This window comes from Triturus cristatus, chromosome 3_2, assembly GCF_964204655.1.
Source record: "Triturus cristatus chromosome 3_2, aTriCri1.1, whole genome shotgun sequence".
NCBI classification, from domain to species: domain Eukaryota; kingdom Metazoa; phylum Chordata; class Amphibia; order Caudata; family Salamandridae; genus Triturus; species Triturus cristatus.
This window is the reverse complement of record NC_140584.1, coordinates 1,130,958,240-1,130,977,083: the sequence shown is the minus strand read 5'-3', so window position 1 is coordinate 1,130,977,083 and position 18,844 is coordinate 1,130,958,240. Positions and strand designations below refer to the sequence as shown.

At 46.0% G+C, this 18,844-nt stretch overlaps 1 protein-coding gene across 8 annotated transcripts in view; it reads left to right on the top strand.

Annotated features, from left to right (window-relative positions):
• The window catches only part of PAFAH1B1 (platelet activating factor acetylhydrolase 1b regulatory subunit 1), a 480,612-nt gene that overhangs the window by 426,682 nt on the left and 35,086 nt on the right, over positions 1-18,844 (top strand). For all 8 annotated transcript variants that reach the window (XM_085649933.1, XM_085649934.1, XM_085649932.1 and 5 more), the window contains one exon: positions 7,220-7,376. In XM_085649933.1, the coding sequence (XP_085506059.1) occupies positions 7,220-7,376 (157 nt within the window). The remainder of the gene's footprint in view (positions 1-7,219; positions 7,377-18,844) is intronic.

Genomic DNA, 18,844 nt, shown 5'->3' with positions numbered 1-18,844 from the left:
AGGCGATCGCTCTGCCCCGGCCAATTATCGACCGATTAGTCTTATTGACGCAGTACAAAAAATCATAGCCCGCCTTGTACTGGGACGCATACAAAACTGGATGACTGATTCTAATGTGCTGACCCCTCTCCAGGCGGGGTTTCGCTCACACATTGGGACCCTGGATCAAGTATTCAGGGTTGTACTTTTATACTGGAAGGTGGTCTTTTGGGGGGGGTGGCAAGCTCTATGCCGCCTTTGTGGACCTACGGTCCGCGTTTGACCTTGTGCCGAGGGCCAAGTTATGGGAAGCACTTCTGGAGATGGGCATGCCCAAAGAGTTGGTGTCTTTCTTGGTAATTATTCATGACAATACGTATGCCCGTGTTCGTTGGGGCAAACCAGGGGAGGTGACGGACAGATTCAAAGTTTCAAAAGGTGTTCTTCGGTGCGTGCTAGCCCCCACCCTGTTTTCTTTATTTATTAACAGGGTTATAAGTTATTTTTCCAACCACCCGACTGATGCTCCCTCCTTGGCTGGAATGAAGATTCCCCTACTCATGTTCGCAGATGATACTCTTGATTTCAAAGACAAGACAGGGCTTGCAGTTAGCCCTGTCTCGTTTGAGCTATTTTGTCGTGAACATGAGTTGGAAATAAATGTAGGAAAGACTAAGTTTATGGTTTTTCGAGGCCCCAGGCGCGTTAATTCGTGGGTATGTTTGGGTGGTGTCAGTTTGGATCAAACAGCTGTGTTTACCTATCTGGGGGTTACTTCTAGCGAGACCTGTAGTTGGTCACATCAGCTGGACCTCCTCGCTCTTAAACACGCCCAATTAGATGGAGCTCTGTTGAAAGAGCATAGTCATTCTTTAACAAAACCATTCGCTCCCCTGATGAAGATTTATGGCTCCAAGATTCTTCCTACCATCTTATATGGTGCTAAAATTTTGAGCTTTAGTAATTTGTCCAAACTGATGACTGCCCAGAACAAATTTCTTAGGTCAGCAATAGGGCTTCCACAATCAACACCGCGCATTCCATTATTATATGATTTGGGAATCCAGCCCTTAGAGGATATGGCAGGGTATAGACCCCTAGCGTTTTGGCGACGCCTGTGGACCGCACCCGAACTATCTATTTATGCTGAAGCTCTTTTGGAAGTTAAAGGGCTTGAGGGTTCACATAGGATATCCTGGCTGTCTGGTGTTAAAACCTTGCTTACTGACCTTGGGATGGGTGACCTCTGGGCCAACCCAGACACTACTGTTTTCCCGACTAAAATTGTTCTTAGGGACGCCTATTGGTGTATGATTAAGGCCAGGAGATATGCCTCCTTCTCGGGTAGCTCCATGACAGCTACTTTTCTTGCTCTCAAGGACGAGTCCGCTTACAAAGGTTACTGGGACACCATTATGAAACACTTTGATTGCAAACTGTATCACCAGTTTAGAGTGGGTGCCCTACCACTGCGAGGGCTTACTAAAAGCTGGAGCCCTCTTGGTAGTGACAAGTGCCCCTTTTGTGTGGACAAGATCGAATCTATGGATCACTTCCTTTTTTGTTGTCCAACATACCTTCTTCCACGACGTAGGTGGCTTCGTCCCGTATGCCGATTGAGTACCCGTTCTGCACAGGTTGCCAGTAGAATTTTGAAATCTGATTCATCTAATCCTGTTACAGGTGTTGCCAAATTTATCAGCTGGGCTTGGATTCTTAGGTTACGGAAACTCAATCCTTGACCTGTGTCCCACTTGGATTTTCTTGTTCTCAACTAGTGTTATCATTATGGTTTTTAGGAAAGTCTTGTGTGTGTTTTATAATCTTTTACTATGTATAGTCGTCATGTTTTAATAATTTGACTACTATAAAATATTTTATATGATCTTAATATTTTTATCCTGTATTGCTATATTGATATTGCATTTTTTAAATATGTATAGTATGTCTTTTATGATGACAATCGAATAAAGACTTTTTTGACTGACTACATTTTGGCAAGAAGTACAGACAAAAATCATTGATAAGCCTTACCATGGCAAATCCTTATTTAGTCACCACATTGGCGAAGCCTCCACGGACCACGCCTGAAACCTCTGCATAATACTAGACTCCTCCCTTTCCGTGACCCGACAGGTCAACGCTGTCGCCTCCACCTGCTTTAACTCCCTCCGCATACTCCGAAAGACCTTCAAATGGATATCCCCCGAATCAAGGAAGACCGTCACCCATGCACTCATAACCAGCAGACTTGACTACGGAAACGCCCTCTACGCCGGGATCAACAAGTCTCTACTCCGCAAACTCCAGACCGCACAGAACACCGCAGCCACACTCGTCCTTGGCATCCCTCGACACGAACACATCACCTAGCACCTGCGCAACCTCCACTGTCTCCCCTTTGAGAAAAGAGTAGCCTTCAAGATACTCACCCACTCATACGAATGCCTATGCAACACTGGACCCTCAATGACTATCTCCTTCCACACACCCAAGAGAAACCTCTCCTCCGCCGTTGCTGAACCCCCGTGCATCCGCAGAGCAAGAACGGGTGGAAGAACCTTCTCCAACATCGCGGCCAAGACTTGGAACAAGTTACCGATCAACATCAGGCGCGGCCCTACCTGCACATCTTCAGGAAGACCCTCAAGACCTGGCTCTTCGACTGACCAGAGTTCCCCCACCTCAGCACCTTGAGACCCTTACGGGTGAGTAGTGTGCCTATAATCTCCTTGATTTATTGATTGAAACTATTAAAGAAGATACATATACTGCAAAGGCTCTAGGCACACTGCAGTTCAAGAAGCAGCCTTTTCGTGGAGCCGAAGGAGGTGACTTGTCCTACTTTCGGGGAGATTAGTCAATACAAGCAGTACCAGCCGTATCAAGGTCAATCTTGATATTAATCATCACAACATTAGCAGTTGTACAAACAACCTCCTGACGCTTCTTACAAGCACTATAGAGGCAAGACTGCCTTCAGAGGCAGAGAGAACACCAGGAAACGGTGACAAACGCTCAGTGCTGGCCACAGTTCCCATCAATCCTTCCAAAGTTGGTGGAAGAATTTCCCTTTTCCTCCCCGAATGGACTATAATAGCAGACAGATGGGTTTTAGATATAGTTTCCTATGGTTACACTTTGGAATTTCCTAAGATCCCTCTGAACTGCCCACTCCGAGGTCCTCCTTCCTCTGATGTAAAAGAACTGTTATCTCAGATAAAGATAATGTTGCGCAAAGGAGCCATCGAAGTGGTACAAGGTGTACAGCGAGGAACCAGATTTTGTTCGAGATTTTTCCTCATAAGAAAGAAATCGGGGGGAATGGCGTCCCACCTTGGACCTTTGAGGCCTCAACAAATTTCTGAAAAAGCAATCCTTCCATATGTTCTCTTCAGGTGGTGCTTCAATTAGTTAATCAAGAAGATTACAAGACTAACCTAGACCTTCAGGAACCCTATTTTCATATCCCCACTCTCCCCAAGCACAGGAAATTCTTACGCTAAAGAGTGGCTGGCATGGATTATCAATTCCGAGTTCTACGATTTGGCCTTCGTTCAGCGCCCGAGTGTTCACCAAGGTCCTAGCACCTATGGCAGCCCACCTACGACAGACAGGATTTCAAATCTTCCCTTATCTGGACTATTGTTTCATAAAAGCAAAATCCCTGGTAGTGGCACACAATCCTACTCAGATGTCTCTCTTCGAGACTTTGGGTCTCTCCATCAACCTGCCAAAGTCTCAGCTAATTCCCTCAAGAGTAAAAACTTTTTGAGGAGCAACCATAAGACACTCACCAGGCAAAGGCCTTTGCCTCGTAGGAAAGGCAAGAGAAGGTTTGCAAACTGGCAGCTCCACTCCTTGTAAAAAGGTCCACTTCAGTTCAGAAGTACTTATCGCTGCTGGGGATGTTGTCCTCCTGCATTGCCCTCATTCCCAACTGCTGCTTCCGGATGAGACCCTTACAAGAAGAGCTAGACAGTAAATGGCTACAAATTTCAGGGTCCTTCAAGGATATTATAAAGAACACCTCAGATGAAGGAGGTGCGTCAATGTTGGACCTACATCCCAAACATAGCCGCAGGCCAGTCGTTCCTAATAGATTCTCCGAACTACATAATTACGACCGTTGCATCCCTCGAGGGTTGGGGAGCACATCTGGAAGGGCTGACAGTCCAGGGGAAATGGGACTTCCAGCAACGGTTTTTACACATCCATCTATTAGAGTTAAAAGTAATATTCCTGGCCTTGAAATCTTCTCTCAAATATTTCAGGAGCATCAGTCTTAATTCGGACAGACAGTACAACAAAGATGCACTACTTAAGGAGGGAAAAGATCAACTGTGCTATCCTCTAGGCCCTGCAAATTTGGGATTGGGCAATTCAGCACCAGATAACATTAACAGCAGAACATATTACAGAAGTGGCCAATATTCTGGCATATTCCTTGAGCAGGTCAAATACAGCCAACCACGAATGGGAACTCCACCAACCGATGCTGGATCGCATATATCTGTTGTGGGGCAAACCGAAGTTACACCTATTTGTGAACAGTCTGAACCACAAATGTTGATTCTTCTGCAGCTGGCTACCCCAACAGGGATTGTGCGGGAATGTGTTTTTGATAATTTGGTCAAAGATTTATCCTTACACCTTGCCTCTGATTCCTTTAATCCCAAGGGTTCTGCGGAAGAGGAGGAAGGGACCGTGCTGAATACTACTCGTAGCACCTAGGTGGCCTCGGCAGTTCTGGTTCAGAGTTTCTACTCCTATTAGAGTACAAACCCAGGTTATGTCCAATACAGAACTTGCTAACAACGAATCACGGCAAAGTCTGCCATCCGGACCCAAGATCGCTACGATTGTTCGCTTGGCTCCTGTACACGGAGTACGCCGACCTAACCATCCCTGCTGACTGTTGGGAAGTCCTTGCACATGCTAGAGCTCCGAGCACTATCAAAACTTACAAGCTTAAATGGCAGAGATTCTGCCATTGGTGTGCTAGTTCAGAAGTAAACCCTATTCAATCTGCGTCAGAACAATTACTACCTTTCTTCTTGCAGCTGGCTAAATCTGGCCTCTCCCATTTGACCATTAAGGTCTTCCTTGCCACAATCTCCAGATTTCGGCGGCATAATGGGTCACAGTCGATTTGATCATCAAGAATTATAAAACAATTTTCTGATTCTTATGATTAGAGTTTGTAATACTCTTTTCGGATGCTTTGATTTTTAATGAAGATTCACTGCTTATTGGCTTCCTTCTTCATTTGAAGGGGGTGGGAGGAGGATGATTTCTTGTATAGGCAACTGGTGCGACAGGTTCTTTGCTCTTAGTCCCACTGTGAAGAGGAGTGGCCCAACAATGGGACGCTTGGTATGTGTACTTGGACAAATTGATGACAAAGGCACACGTTGGTGGATGTCCTACCACACCCCATTATGCAGCCTGGGGGTGGAGGGATGAACTTCCCCTGTTTGTCAGTAGGCGATACTCACTGGGCATCTATATTAGCCTATGGTACCCTGCGCCACCCCACCTCCCCATGTGTGTCCCCTTAATAGACCACATTAGGCATGGCACCCCTCCTACAGGGCCACCACTGATTGTTATGCCTTACTTTGGTGCAGGAGAATTGTTGAGTTACTATGAAAAGCTGTAGCAGTTCTTAGGGCAGAGCTGCATGTGCCTCCTACTCCTATTACTGGCAGAGCAAACAAACACTGGAACAAAAGATTGTACATATCCGGGAGCCTGAAACACACCGACACCTGCAGAGGCCTTTAGGGTAGAAACTTATGATTGATCTTGTTCCTCATCGACCCACAGTACGCTACTGAATGTATACGTTTATATGTTGTAAATTGTAATAAAGACCTAATGGCGATGGTGGAAAGAGATAACCCAATGGATTTGAAAATAACAGGACATATTTTCTACTGTGTAGCTGTGCTTTCATGTTTGTCCAAAACTCAGTTGCAAGATGGATGGTGTTTTTTTTATACACAAAGTTAATCGATCCCTTCTTTAGTGCCTTGAGATTCTGACGAGTGAATAGTCACACTATATAAGATTACTGATTGATTCCGATTATCTGTACAGATCATTAGGCAGTCACTATAAGAACATTGCCTTCAGCAGGATTTGCAAAGTGCATACAATGAGAAGTCCATAAATATGGTAGACCTTAACGTCAGTTGCTGCTCCAGTAAATTAATCTGAATGTTTGTTCCCTCTTTTTAATAATTGGGTTTCCCTTGTTTATTAAGCATGAGATTGTTCTTATTCTCTTTATTCACTAAAAGTAGTGCAGACACAGTGATGGCGAAGGAGCCGGTACTGATTTGTAATCCCAGATCTCCATCATGGGTGTGTTTGCAAATTCCAGACCACCTCTCCTGTTTCCCTAATCATTTTTTTCAGTAAAGCATTCTTAATCTTCTTTCAGGTTAGCTGTAAAAATGATAGTGAATAACATTCTGGGCTTTTGAGAATTCATTGACCTTAGTAAAAAGTGAAAATCTGTCATACTAGTTACTACTAGCTTTTAAAGACAGCAAAGCTATCTAGGGTCCTAGGGAGTACAAGCAGGAACTGGTTCCTAATTCCTTTGGCATTTTAGATATTTCAGTGATGTCTTTTCTGAAAATAATTTCAACACTTTAGCAGAGTTGATGTAACGGACATTTCAAAACATCTGCTCTCAGATTTTTCTGGCTGTTTGGGCAACCCCTGGTTTCGTTTTTTAGTTTAGACTGAGATAATGTCTGTAGAAGCCAGGCAGTGCTTTGCCTAAGTGGTGCCTTCTTGATCCTGTGCTGAATAATTTACTAACATCCTTAAACTACAATCTTGATTTGAACAAGGGTGAGGATACAGAAATTGGAAGTCCATCTATAAGCACAATCATTTAGCAGTTGCTTATCCTCGAGTTTGTTTGACTCGCCAATCGCCCAACCATGCTTGGTCTCTGTCGTTTTTTAGGGGGAAATATTTTTCAAGTCATATTGTAGGTAAATGCAACAGCTAGGGCTTGCACTACTTTCCTGATTACTGTAAGGTGCAGGCATTCCCTGCAAGTGGTGCATATGGAATTTGGCTGCACCCCCAGCTTTTCATGGGTATTATTTGTATGAAGTATTGGGGCAATGTTTTGGAGATTGCTGCCTCGAAAGGCGAGACCTTCATCTGTCTTTGTCATTAATCTACAATGGTTACTGTATTTTGTATTTGTTTGCAGGTTGGCCATGATAACTGGGTACGAGGCGTTATGTTCCATCCTGGTGGAAAGTTCATCATGAGTTGTGCCGATGACAAAACCCTCCGTGTTTGGGACTACAAAAACAAGCGATGCATGAAGACCCTCAACGCGCATGAACACTTTGTTACCTCTTTGGGTAAGAGTTGCTCTTGAATGCTTTCATCAAAATATATAGTTGATTTATTTGAAAAATATTTTGGTTCGGTCACTGACTGGTTTTCCTGCTGTGCCGTGCATATGTGGTTGGGACAACAATGCAGTCTTTCACAAAGTGATCTGTCTACATATTTGTCATTCACAAATTGTTCAAATGTATTCATACCTTACTCCTTTTGTCATCAACCACATTAAGTGTTCAAGAAGAAAAAACATGCGGTCACTCTTGTTAAATACACTGAATATGCATTGAATAATAGTGTAGACGGCGCAGTTCTCATTGTAGTAGGAGTATTTATACGTTGACTATGCAACCATATAGCCCCATTCCAACTCATTGACCAGTTCCAGTCAGGCTTCAGGCAGAATCACAGCACGGAAACGGCCATGACCCACATCGTCAATGACGCACTCAGAATACTAGATCAAAACGAATCCTGCCTCCTAATCTTCCTAGACCTTTCATCAGCCTTCGATACAGTCAAGCATATGTCTCCTCGACCTACTTGAACACAGAATGGGCTTATCAGGAGCTGTCCTCAAGTGGTTTGCCTCCTTAGACAACCAAACTCAAAGAATCAAGATTAACCAATCGCTATCCTCGACCACATCAGTCACCCTGGGAGTCCCTCAAGGCTCCGTCTTATCTCCTACCCTCTTCAATCTAATCATGGGACGCTTAACCGAAATTCTGAAACACTCCAATATCCATTACCATAGGTACGCAGATGATACACAACTATACCTAAAAATATCGCCAGATGACATCTGACTACTCAACACAACTTTACAAAAGACCCACATCTGGCTAACAAAAAAAACACCTGAAACTCAATGCGCTCAAAACGGACTTTCTCCTAATCTCCCCACCACAAGGACAAGGTGACATAGTAAACTGGATGAAACACCTAACGGCCCTCAATTGCAAATCTCACATTATCGATTCCACAAGATCACTGGGAATAATACAAGACAAGAATCTTAACATGAGGGAACATATCCGCACAGCCACCAGATGAGCCAACTTTCATATGAGCATTCTCTGAAAACTAAAACCCTTCCTCAACGACCTAAAAACAGCCGTTCAATCCCTAGTTCTACCCAGAATAGACTATGGGAATACAACCTTATGTGGCTTGCAGAGATCCAGTCTGGCTCCTTTAAGAACCTCACTACACGCGGCTGCAAGACTCGTCACTGATCCAGAAAGAACAACCACATCACCCCAGATCTAAAGGAACTGAATTGGCTTCCTAAAGTGCAGCTAAAGATTGCATGCATGACTCACAAAGCCCTGCACCTCAATACACCAAAGTATCTAGCCATGGCAATTGCAGAACTCTGAGAAGCACCAACACCCTGCTATTGAAACCACAAAGTTTGGAAAAAGAAAACCTACTTGTGCACCTTCTCTGGCCTAGCACCCAGGATATGGAACGCCCTGCCTCAAGCAATCAGAATGAACCCCTCCACCACCTCATTCAAAAATGAAGTCCAACTACTTCTGATGAATAACTCTCTCCTGATCCCAGACCTGATGCAAGTTGATGCCAACCAGAAGCTACTCTTCAACCAAGATCTGTGTTGATCTCTAATAGAGAATGACTAACACAATCATGACCTTCAACAAGAACTAACATATACAATCTCTTCTTAGATGCTCATTTTTATGTGACTAGCGTGCAACTTTTCTCATGATGTAACTTCAGTAAAGCGCTCTGATACCCTCATCGGGTCTAGTCCATGCTATATAAAACTCTATAAATAATAAATTGACATAAAACATATAAGAATTATCTGGTATATAGCTAGTAAGTTGGCAAGACCAACAACTATTGTTAGTAGTAGCCACAATCTGAATTTAGTCACGTTGCAACCAGAGATATGCTTCATTGTTGCAACCCAGACTTGACTGGAGTGCTCTGTAATGCAAGAATATAACAGGAACCTCATTCCACTGCAAACTGGTAATCTGCGTGATGTGTGAAACAAAAATACATTGTATGAGGGCCTACTCATAGTAAAATCTTTGTCACCCACTAGCTGGTAGTGGTAAAGTGCATGTGTATGACTCAGTAATACGTACTTAAAGACCCCAGGTGGTATCTACGTATGTAAGTACACTAATCACAAACTACTATACTTAATAAGTCACAGTGATGGTTAATCAAGCCAAATTGTTTATCCTCTCACATTCCCAGCACAAACTGATCTGATCACATCTTCCTTCTCCCAGGCAAATATAGAGTCTAAATATTGCAGGCACTTGTGTGGACTGATGTCCACACAAGGTGTGGTGATTACAGCAGTGTCTCAGCTATACTAGGTACGGGCTGCGACAGTGCTCTCTTGACTCCATACTTTTCATGATTAATGCAACGCGGAAGAAGCTTTTAAAACTGGGATGCCTGTATATTTCTTAATGTCTTAAAATTTTTTAATCAGTTCGGAAGAAGCTTTTAAAACTGTGATGCCTGTGTATTTCTTAATGTCTTAAAAATTTTAATTAGTTCATTTTAGCTGGTCTTATTCTGAGTACCTCTTTGGAGCCGGAGCACGTCTCCCGGTTCTCCTGTGTGGGTGTGCGCTGCCCGTCCGTGCGAGCGGGCCCGCCCCCATTGCCCCGGAAGAGGTCAGCGGTCCAGCGCCAACCTCCCGGTCCCCATATAACTAACGCTGGCGCGAACGCGCAGCGGTCACGCGCAGCGGGCGCGCCGAATGCGCGCCAAAGGCAAGCCCGTCTGCGCACGTCCGCGCCAGGAGTGTGCCAGTGGCAGGGCCCCACCCCCCTTTCCTACTCCCTTTCCCTTACGATATACTCGTTCCAGCTTGCTAGCCTTACAGGTGAAGAAAAAGGTAGACTGTATCCCTGTCCCAGACCCAGAACACCTAAACAGCTACCTCTGCCCCGGATGCGGTTTTACCGCTGCTAGAGAGATTAAGAGTCATGGAGCAGGAGTTACCCATCCCTCATGTACGATGCCTGGAATAGGTTACTCTGTCGACCCCAATGACACTCTCAGGAATTGGAGGTGAGTCTAAACAATCATTTGGTCTGTATCCTTTTGAATGCTCGCTCTGTGGTCAAACACAAACATGAACTTGAATTGTTTCTGACCGAACATTCTCCGGATATGACCTTCATTACGGAAACTTGGACCAACGCGGCTTCCTGCCCAGACTGGAACATCGCTTTACCATTCGTTTACGCACTTCTTAGTCTTGACGGAAAGGTGGGCAGAGGCGGGGGCTTAGCGATCATTTATAAGGACCAATTAAAAGTTCAGGTCAGGGCTATTGAAAATATGCATGCAGAAGCTCTACAATTTAGCATAACTCATGATGGGGGGCACACCCTGGATGGTCTCTTCTCCAGCCACCCAGACCTGGTATTTTATGGGGTTGAATCTCTCCTATGGTCCGATCACAGGGCAGTGTTCTTCAAGATTGGCCTAAATTTAAGGGTAAGAACTGGTCCCCAAAAACCCACCAAGATCTTTTTCAGGAGATGGGGGTAAGGTCACTAAAGGGTCTCTGATGGAGCCACTGGGAAACCCCCCCCCCCCCCCTCCTATCTTAGAGGAAAATAATGATACTGCTGTCGCACAATTTACCAACTGGCTTGGGGATGCTATTAATCAGGTCGCCCCTCTTCAGTCAGCTACCCAGAACAGGTGCCCTCCGGGCGCACCTTGGTATGGCCTGGAGCTGAAAGCACTGAAGGTAGAGTGAAGACGGTGGGAACGGCTATGGAGAATTGATTACAACAGGAGCCATAAGTCAGCCTACAACTTGGCCCTGCACAATTACAAGCTGGCCATTAGGAAATCTAAGCAAGATTATTTCTCCCGCAAAATCTCAGAGGCTGGGAATTCCTCTAAAGAACTCTTTAAAACGGTGGCCTTCTTGTCTAGTCCGCAGCAGACCAACCAGTTCAGCCCGGATCAGCTCTTTTGTGTCCAGCTTGCTTCCCTTTTTCACTCTAAGGTTACTACTATCTATGAGGATCTATTAAGCACTTTGGGACCCCCCACTTTGGATCCTCAGCAGGAGCCGCCTATATGTAGGCTGACAACTTTTGATCCTTTAACCAACAGGGAGGCCAACAGGGAGGCTTTCACACTATTAGGCTCCATAAAGTCAGGTGCCGCCTCTGACTCATGTCCCCCACACAATTTCCATCTGGCGGCGGACAGGATAGTGCCATGTCTCACGACCCTAATTAATCAGGTGCTAGCAGCAGGTACCTATCCAGTCACCTGGAAAGCAGCCTGTGTTAAACCCCTCCTCAAAAAGGCCTCTCTGGACCCCTCTGATCTTAAGAATTATCGCCCCATCTCGGGCCTTCCTCTGATGGCCAAAGTCGCTGAGAAGGCTTTTAATCAAAAGTTGATGGGGTATTTGGACAAGAATACCCTGCTGGACAGGTCCCAGCACAGTTTCCGGCACAGGCATTCCACAGAGTCCGCCCTCATAACAGCAACTGAGGGGATTCGGGCGATAGTAGACAAAGGGGGGCGAGCCATTCTCGTCCTTCTGGATTTGTCTGCTGCGTTAGATACTGTGAACCTTGGGGTGCTGATTCAGCGCCTCCGGGAGGTTGGGATTGCAGGCCGAGCCCTGACTCTGCTCTCTTCTTTCCTGGAGGATAGAACACAATGTCTAAACTAGGCTGGTCTACACTCGGACAGTTTTGCTCTGCCTTGTGGTGTTCCCCAGGGCTCAGCTCTTTCCCACACCCTATTTAACATTTATGTCAAACCCTTGGCGAGCTTGGTTAGGAAGCATGGCTTCACGTTGGTGTCCTATGCCGATGACTCGCAGCTAGTGATATCAGCTGCTGAGCATTCTGATCAAACAGCGGCCAAATTCCACGCCTGTCTCTCCGATGTGATGAAATGGATGCATCGGAGTTTCTTGAAAATCAATACCGAAAAGACAGAAGTGATGGAATTTGGGAAGGGGCCATCAGTCTGGAATTCCTTGTGGTGGCCTTTGGCAGCCGGGCAATGTCCCCTCCAAGTCACCAAGGTGAGGAACCTGGGGGTGGTTTTCGATCAAAAGCTAAACATGTCAGCTCAGGTCAACAGCCTCGCGTCCTCCTGTTTTTTTCTGCTCAAAACCTTGCGGAAGGTTCTTCCATACATACCTTTGGTACTACAAAAGACTGTGATGGCTGCTCTTTTCATGTCCAGACTGGACTACTGCAACGCCCTGTTTTTGGGCACCGACAAATTTCAGGTCAGAAAGCTCCAATCCTTGCAGAACGCCGCAGTCCGGGTTATCCTTAACTTACCCAGGGGCTGCTCTACCTCTGCGGGAAGGAACTCCCTCCACTGGCTCCCGGTTCAACAAAGAATCGAGTTCAACTCACTTTATTTGGTGCATCGGGCTCGTTTTGGCAGGGGCCCGAACGATGGGACTGAAAGGTTTATACCCTACACTCCGCTCCGTGCTCTGCGATCGGCCAATCTTGGCCTTATGTGTATCGCCAGATTTAATCTTGCCAGATGGGGTGGGCGTTCCTTCGCCATCTGTGCAGCGAGATTATGGAACCAACTGCCTGTCGAGTTGCGACTCCAACCTAGCTATGTTCTCTTCAGAAAATTGCTCAAGCATCACCTATTCCAGGTCCAGCTGTAATTTTATTCTCCTGCAAGTCACATGCACCACAGCGCCAAGACACCTATGGTATTCGAGTGCTTTATAAGCCTTTTTTATACTTATACTTATGTGTTTATTTACTGTTTATTGAGCATCCGGGCATCTAAACCAAAATTACGCACTGCCTATCAAACTGTGATAACTTAGTTGAACTAAAAGGCAAACCTTTACGAAATTTTACCAGATCATGTTTGAAATGAAGATGAATAGACTATTTGTTCCACTGAAAAAGCCTTCCCCTTGGGGTGAGCTCTGCGAACTTTAAGTATAGAAAGCATACCAACAGATGTGGAGCAAATCCGCCTAGAGGGTCAATGTCTTTGAAACATATCACACATATAAAAATGGTGAATTGCTGGATGAAGAGCTTTGAGCCATGCAGAGGTCTTTAAACTGGCATCTCGTCTTAATTGGCAGCCACTGAAGCTTTCTAATAAGGGGAGATACGCTATCAAATTTTCTTTTCTCAAAAATCCACCTGACTGCTGCATTTTGTATGAGTTGCTGTCTGCATTAGATACTAATGTAGCCCAGAATATAGGCATCACAAAATTCCGGTCTGTCACGTACCAGGGTTGGCACCAGCAACTGCCTACATTCACGAGAGATGAACAGAGTAATATTATGATGCCTTAGAAGCAAAAAAAAAAAAAGTATGCATCAGTTTGATAATAAGCTCACAGGAAAGTCTGCTATTCGAGCTGATGAGGTGGGTACTGGGCATTGGGCTAAACATTTTGCCACCTCATATGGGACCAGAAAGAAGTAGTTCCGAAAATCAGGACTTCCGTTATATCTAAATTTAGACGAAAGGAGTTGTTGTTCATCCAGTTAGTCACCTACATCATACAGCTCCTGAAGAAATGACAAATCACCCTCCATTGAGATGATTATGTGAGTGTTGATGGGCAAGACGAGCCATATAAATATTGAAAAGTGTAGGACCAAGTGCAGACCCCTGTGGAACACCACAGTAATTCTTTATTTCTTTTTTGAGTTTTCCAAACAAAAATATGCTCTTAAATTTGCTGGTTCTGTCAGGTGTCCACCTATCAATCGCTCACCCGCAGACATAGTTTCAACACGCGTAGTATATACCGCAAGAAGAATGGATAGATAATGTAGATCATCTCTTGATCTTAATCTTCTTTTTAAGGAATATATAACATTGACATGTAATGGTTACCTTGCAGCCCATAGAGCGCCATTTGAGGCTCAACAGTGAGATACATTCAACGACATAGAGAGATGCCTGGCGCGCCCCCATGAGTACCATGTTGGTGTAGGAGATTGCCCATCATCTTATGTGTAGGTGTACAAAGTGTGGTTTTGTCCATTGACCAGCATTGCAGGTGGTGACCCATCCGCAGCTATGTATGTTGTGGACCCTAGATGTCACATGGTTGTGAAGTCAAGGACAGTAGCTCGGCAAAAGTGTTAAATTGATGGTCATAGAATATAAAATCTTCCAGCCGTTCATTAAATTCGAGAGTTCATCCTCGTCCCCATCTGCAGGCCACCTCTGTTTTACTAATAGTAACCCTAATGATATAAACTTCCTGAAAGTAGGCTTCCATTCCCTCTGTACAACCCAGCGATGGTATGACCGGGTGAGGTGAATGTGTATCAACCATTTGTGACAAGGCGGGTAATAATTCTGACCAGTAGTCCTGTATCAATGCACAGTCCCATGCGAGATGCAGGAAATCTGCCCCTTCCCACCCGCACCTGGCACAGCTGTCAGGTCGCAACTTTTATAATTTTGAAATGTATGATACGAAGGAGACTGCTGGCTGTTATCATGCCAGTCTGTTTACAGCAGTAGAGCCATTGCCTATCCGTGAGTGGAGTATTCCGCTCAGAATCCCATCCGGCTCGGGAGCAGTTTTGGATGTCTGGCGCTTCGCCTGGGCAGTATGGTAAAGCAATGTGACCATATGCGCAGGTCCCATAGCTTGCAAAAATGTAGTGCACTTAGCATGCGGGGCTTTTGGGGAATGGTGGGGGTGGTCGCTTTAACATCATGTCTAAGGTATAAAAATATCCCCAGTGGCGTATGTCTCCCCGCTTAGTAATGTCATACAGTCTTTGAAAACCACTTCATGATATAAACGTCCCCCCAGGTGGCTATCCCCCGTCTGTGTAGCATGGTAAAGCAGGATTCTTCATGGGTGAATGGAGTCTGGGGGTAGTAAGGGAGGGGTGCTAGCGGGGAGTATATTAAGGGTTTGTGCAGCTTCCTAGTCAAACGCTGCCGTGTAAGTGAAGTGCACGTCACCGTGGAGAACTAATTACCTTCCCCGGGAACCCTCACTCCCAAGAAAGAATTTGTGGGGAAGGGAGCCATGTAACCCTGTTTAGTCTCCAAGTGGGGTATGAAGGGCGGCGGTTGGAGCAAATGGGTCGCAAAATGTGCTTGGGCGCACAGGTAATATAGCTCCATATCTGGAGCCTCAAAGCCACCTCTTGAGAAAGGTTTGGTCAGTGTAGTCCAGCGCACTCTGTGCTGTTTGCCACCCCAGGTCAACTTTGTATCTGTACGTTATGGAAGAAATGAGGTCGGGAGGGGTATGGTATATTGAGAAATAAATATAAGAGTTTGCAATATAACCATTTTTACTAGGGAAATCAGACACGCCAGTGATGGAGGCAGTGAGATCCATTGTGTTATAGATGAAGTAATGGAATATCCGTAGTTCGCCCAAAGTGTTTCCTCTCAATCCTTGCATACCACAACTCCTAGATATTTTATTTTGGAATCGCACCACATCGGGTAATCGGGTGGGAATCACGGGGTATTGGGAGTGAGAGGTTAAATCTGAGACTTGTCCTAGTTTATGTGCACACCTGATATGTCACCAAAGCAGATGAGCTCTTGCAAAAATAGGAAACTAACTTGTGGCTCTTGAATGTTAAGTTATATAATCGACGTAGAGCGAAACCAACAGATGTAGAGTGGGGTATCGCAGCCTCATACTATCTATGGTGCTGACAAAGTTTTGTGGCCAGAGGCTCAATCGCCAGTTCAAAGAGGAGCGGTGACAAAGGACAGCCGTGCCTGCTGCCTCGAGAGCGTGTAATAGATGCAGTGAGAGAAGTAATGGCAGTGGTGTAGTTCGCTCTGTGTTTAGTCTCTATCCATGGGTACCACAACACCTAGATATTTTATTTCAGAATCTCACCACGTCAGCGGGTAATCAAGTGGGAATCTTTGGGTATTGGGAGTGAGAGGTAAGATCTGGTATTTGTCCCAGTTGATATACACACCCAATATGTCCCCAAAGTGGATGAACTCTTGAAGAATAGGGTTCTAACTTGTGGGTCTCGAATGTAGAGTAATATCGGCGTACAGCAAAACCAACATGTTGATTGGGGTATTGCAACCCATACTGCCTGTGATGAAGTTTCAGCCAGAGGCTCAGCGCAAAGAGGCGGGGTGACGAAGGGCACCACTGCCTAGTGCCTTGAGAGATGGGGAATGCACGGGAATAGCTACCGTTAATGTGCACTAGTGGCTGACTATATAACAAGGCTATCCAGAATAGACAAAGTGGGTGGGGGGAAATCCCATCCGTCGCAGTATGTAAATAAGTAGTCCCACTCCAAAAAAATCAAAAGCTTTGGTGGCATCTAACAAGACAGCCACCGCAGCTAACTCAGGGCCAATATCCTGTAACACAGAGTGCAAAGATTGTGGGAAGGGCTCATGCCGGTATGACTCCTGATTGGTCTGGTAGGACCAATTTCTTAGCAATATGTTCAGCCGATTTGCCAGGACTTTCGCTAGTATTTCCGCATCACAGTTTATTAGTGATAACTGCCTGTAGGCCTCGCATTTGGTGACAGGTTTTCCCGGTTTAAGGAGGGAGATGATCATCGCCTCCCACATAGTTAGTGGAAGAATTCCCATAGTGTTAGCTTCTGCGTAAACATTTTTTAGGTCAAGCCTAGCACAGTGGGCATACGCTGACCTATGAAAACGACCTCTTGGAATCGCTTTGGACTTCCAGTCTATGGCTTGTGGTTACAAGCAGCGCACATCACTCGCAGGATGCTGCATCCGCATCCGCGCTTGTTTTGAGTGTCTTGCTCTGGACTTCCGGCCTTTGGCTTGCGGGTACGAGCAGCGGCGCACCACTCGCAGGACGCTGCAGCTGCATTCGCGGCTGTGCTTGTTTTAAGTGTCTTGTGACAGGGCTTTTGAAGCTGTTGATGTTCTCTGCTGTGTGACTGGTGACAAAATAGCGAGCTGATTTTTACTGGTGCTGTATCTCGCCGTTGTTGCCCTCCATTCCCTTTGCTCGTTTGCTGTACCTCTCTCCCTGTACCAGTCTTAGTTCCCCACCCCCTGTACCTGCCTCGCCCAGGCGTCCCACCCTGCTCCCTGGCCTGCCTCTGTAATGATCTGTCAGTGCTCGGCGTTTGTGAGAGTGAGAGCAGTGTGCCATGTGTTGGCAGTTAATGCTGTGTCATTTGCGGCAGCTGTGTGCTGGCGTTGCTGCTGAGTGTCCGGCAGCATACAGTGGAGTTGACCCTACAACCTTAAGGACCGAGCTTGTGCCGGGGTCTTCCACCTCCTGTGCGCCAACTGATTGCGCAGCTGCTTACGTCCTTCCCTGGCGAGCTTCCCTTCTTCAAGCTGACGCGCACCTGGCTCCTAGGGGAGTTCTTTCGCTCCTGAACTCATCCTCGTGGACTCCGTGCCTTGATTGTAGTGTAACCTGTGCCGAGGAGGGCGTGCTTCCCTAGTGCTAGCAAACTCTCACTGTGTGGGACCTTATTCTTTCTCTATAGTGTGCAGGCCCCTGAGCAGAATGGGTCCAGTATCTTTTCTTTCCTCTGGCACCCACTACTGGCTGTCTCCTGCACGTGTCTTTCTCAGACACTCGACGCTGGCGTTCTTTTGCACGCTTCTTCCTTTGCCACCTCTGGCACAGTCGTAGCTCTGACACTGCTCGCTGCCAATTCACTGCGCTGCAATCCTTCACTCCTGAACACACCTTTAGCGCCTGCCTTCCCCTGGCACTGAATGCTGACCGCCTTCTGCTTCTGCCTTCCTCTGAGCCACATTTGCTTTAAAAATGGCCCATCACACCCCTGGGCCTTGGTGCCACTGCACCCTCAACTATTGACAGCTACGCCCCTGCCAACCCCCTTGTTTGCCCCAAGAGCCATCCAGAGCAAGTGATGCATGGTGTAGTGCCTGGGGGACACTGGTTGCCTCGCCTACAACAGCGCTATAGCGACCACCTCCCGCTGAGAAAGGCTAACACAAGTGGGCATAAGAGCTACCATCACCTCTTTACCCCCCGCAGCGACGAGAGCAGGCGACGATAATTCTTTGTTTGTATTTAAAAGTAAAAAATGTGTAAATTAAAGGGAAGTTTTTCCTCTTCGCCTTCATGCGGCATAAGTTTGTTTTGCTTGCAATCTACCACCCAGTGCTACACATAGTAAAACCTGTAAATGTTAAGCACCCAGAATAATGTGCTGCATGGCTAAAAACTTATAAGGTCCCAAAGGCGAGACCTATTGGCTATTCCAATGCTTGTTAAGGATAGTAACCAGTTCCCCCATGTAGCATTTATGAAAATCCGCCCATAGGCCTTCTGGCCCCGGTGCACAACCAGTTCGGAGTTGCATTATGGCTGTTCGTATTTCATCCTCCTCCAAATCAGCAGCGAGGAACTGTGTGTGTTCCTAAGCCAGCTTAAAGCTACATCCACAAGGTAAGGTCACAGCAGCCGTTAGGTTCTGCACATGGTGTAGAGAGTAGATTTGAAA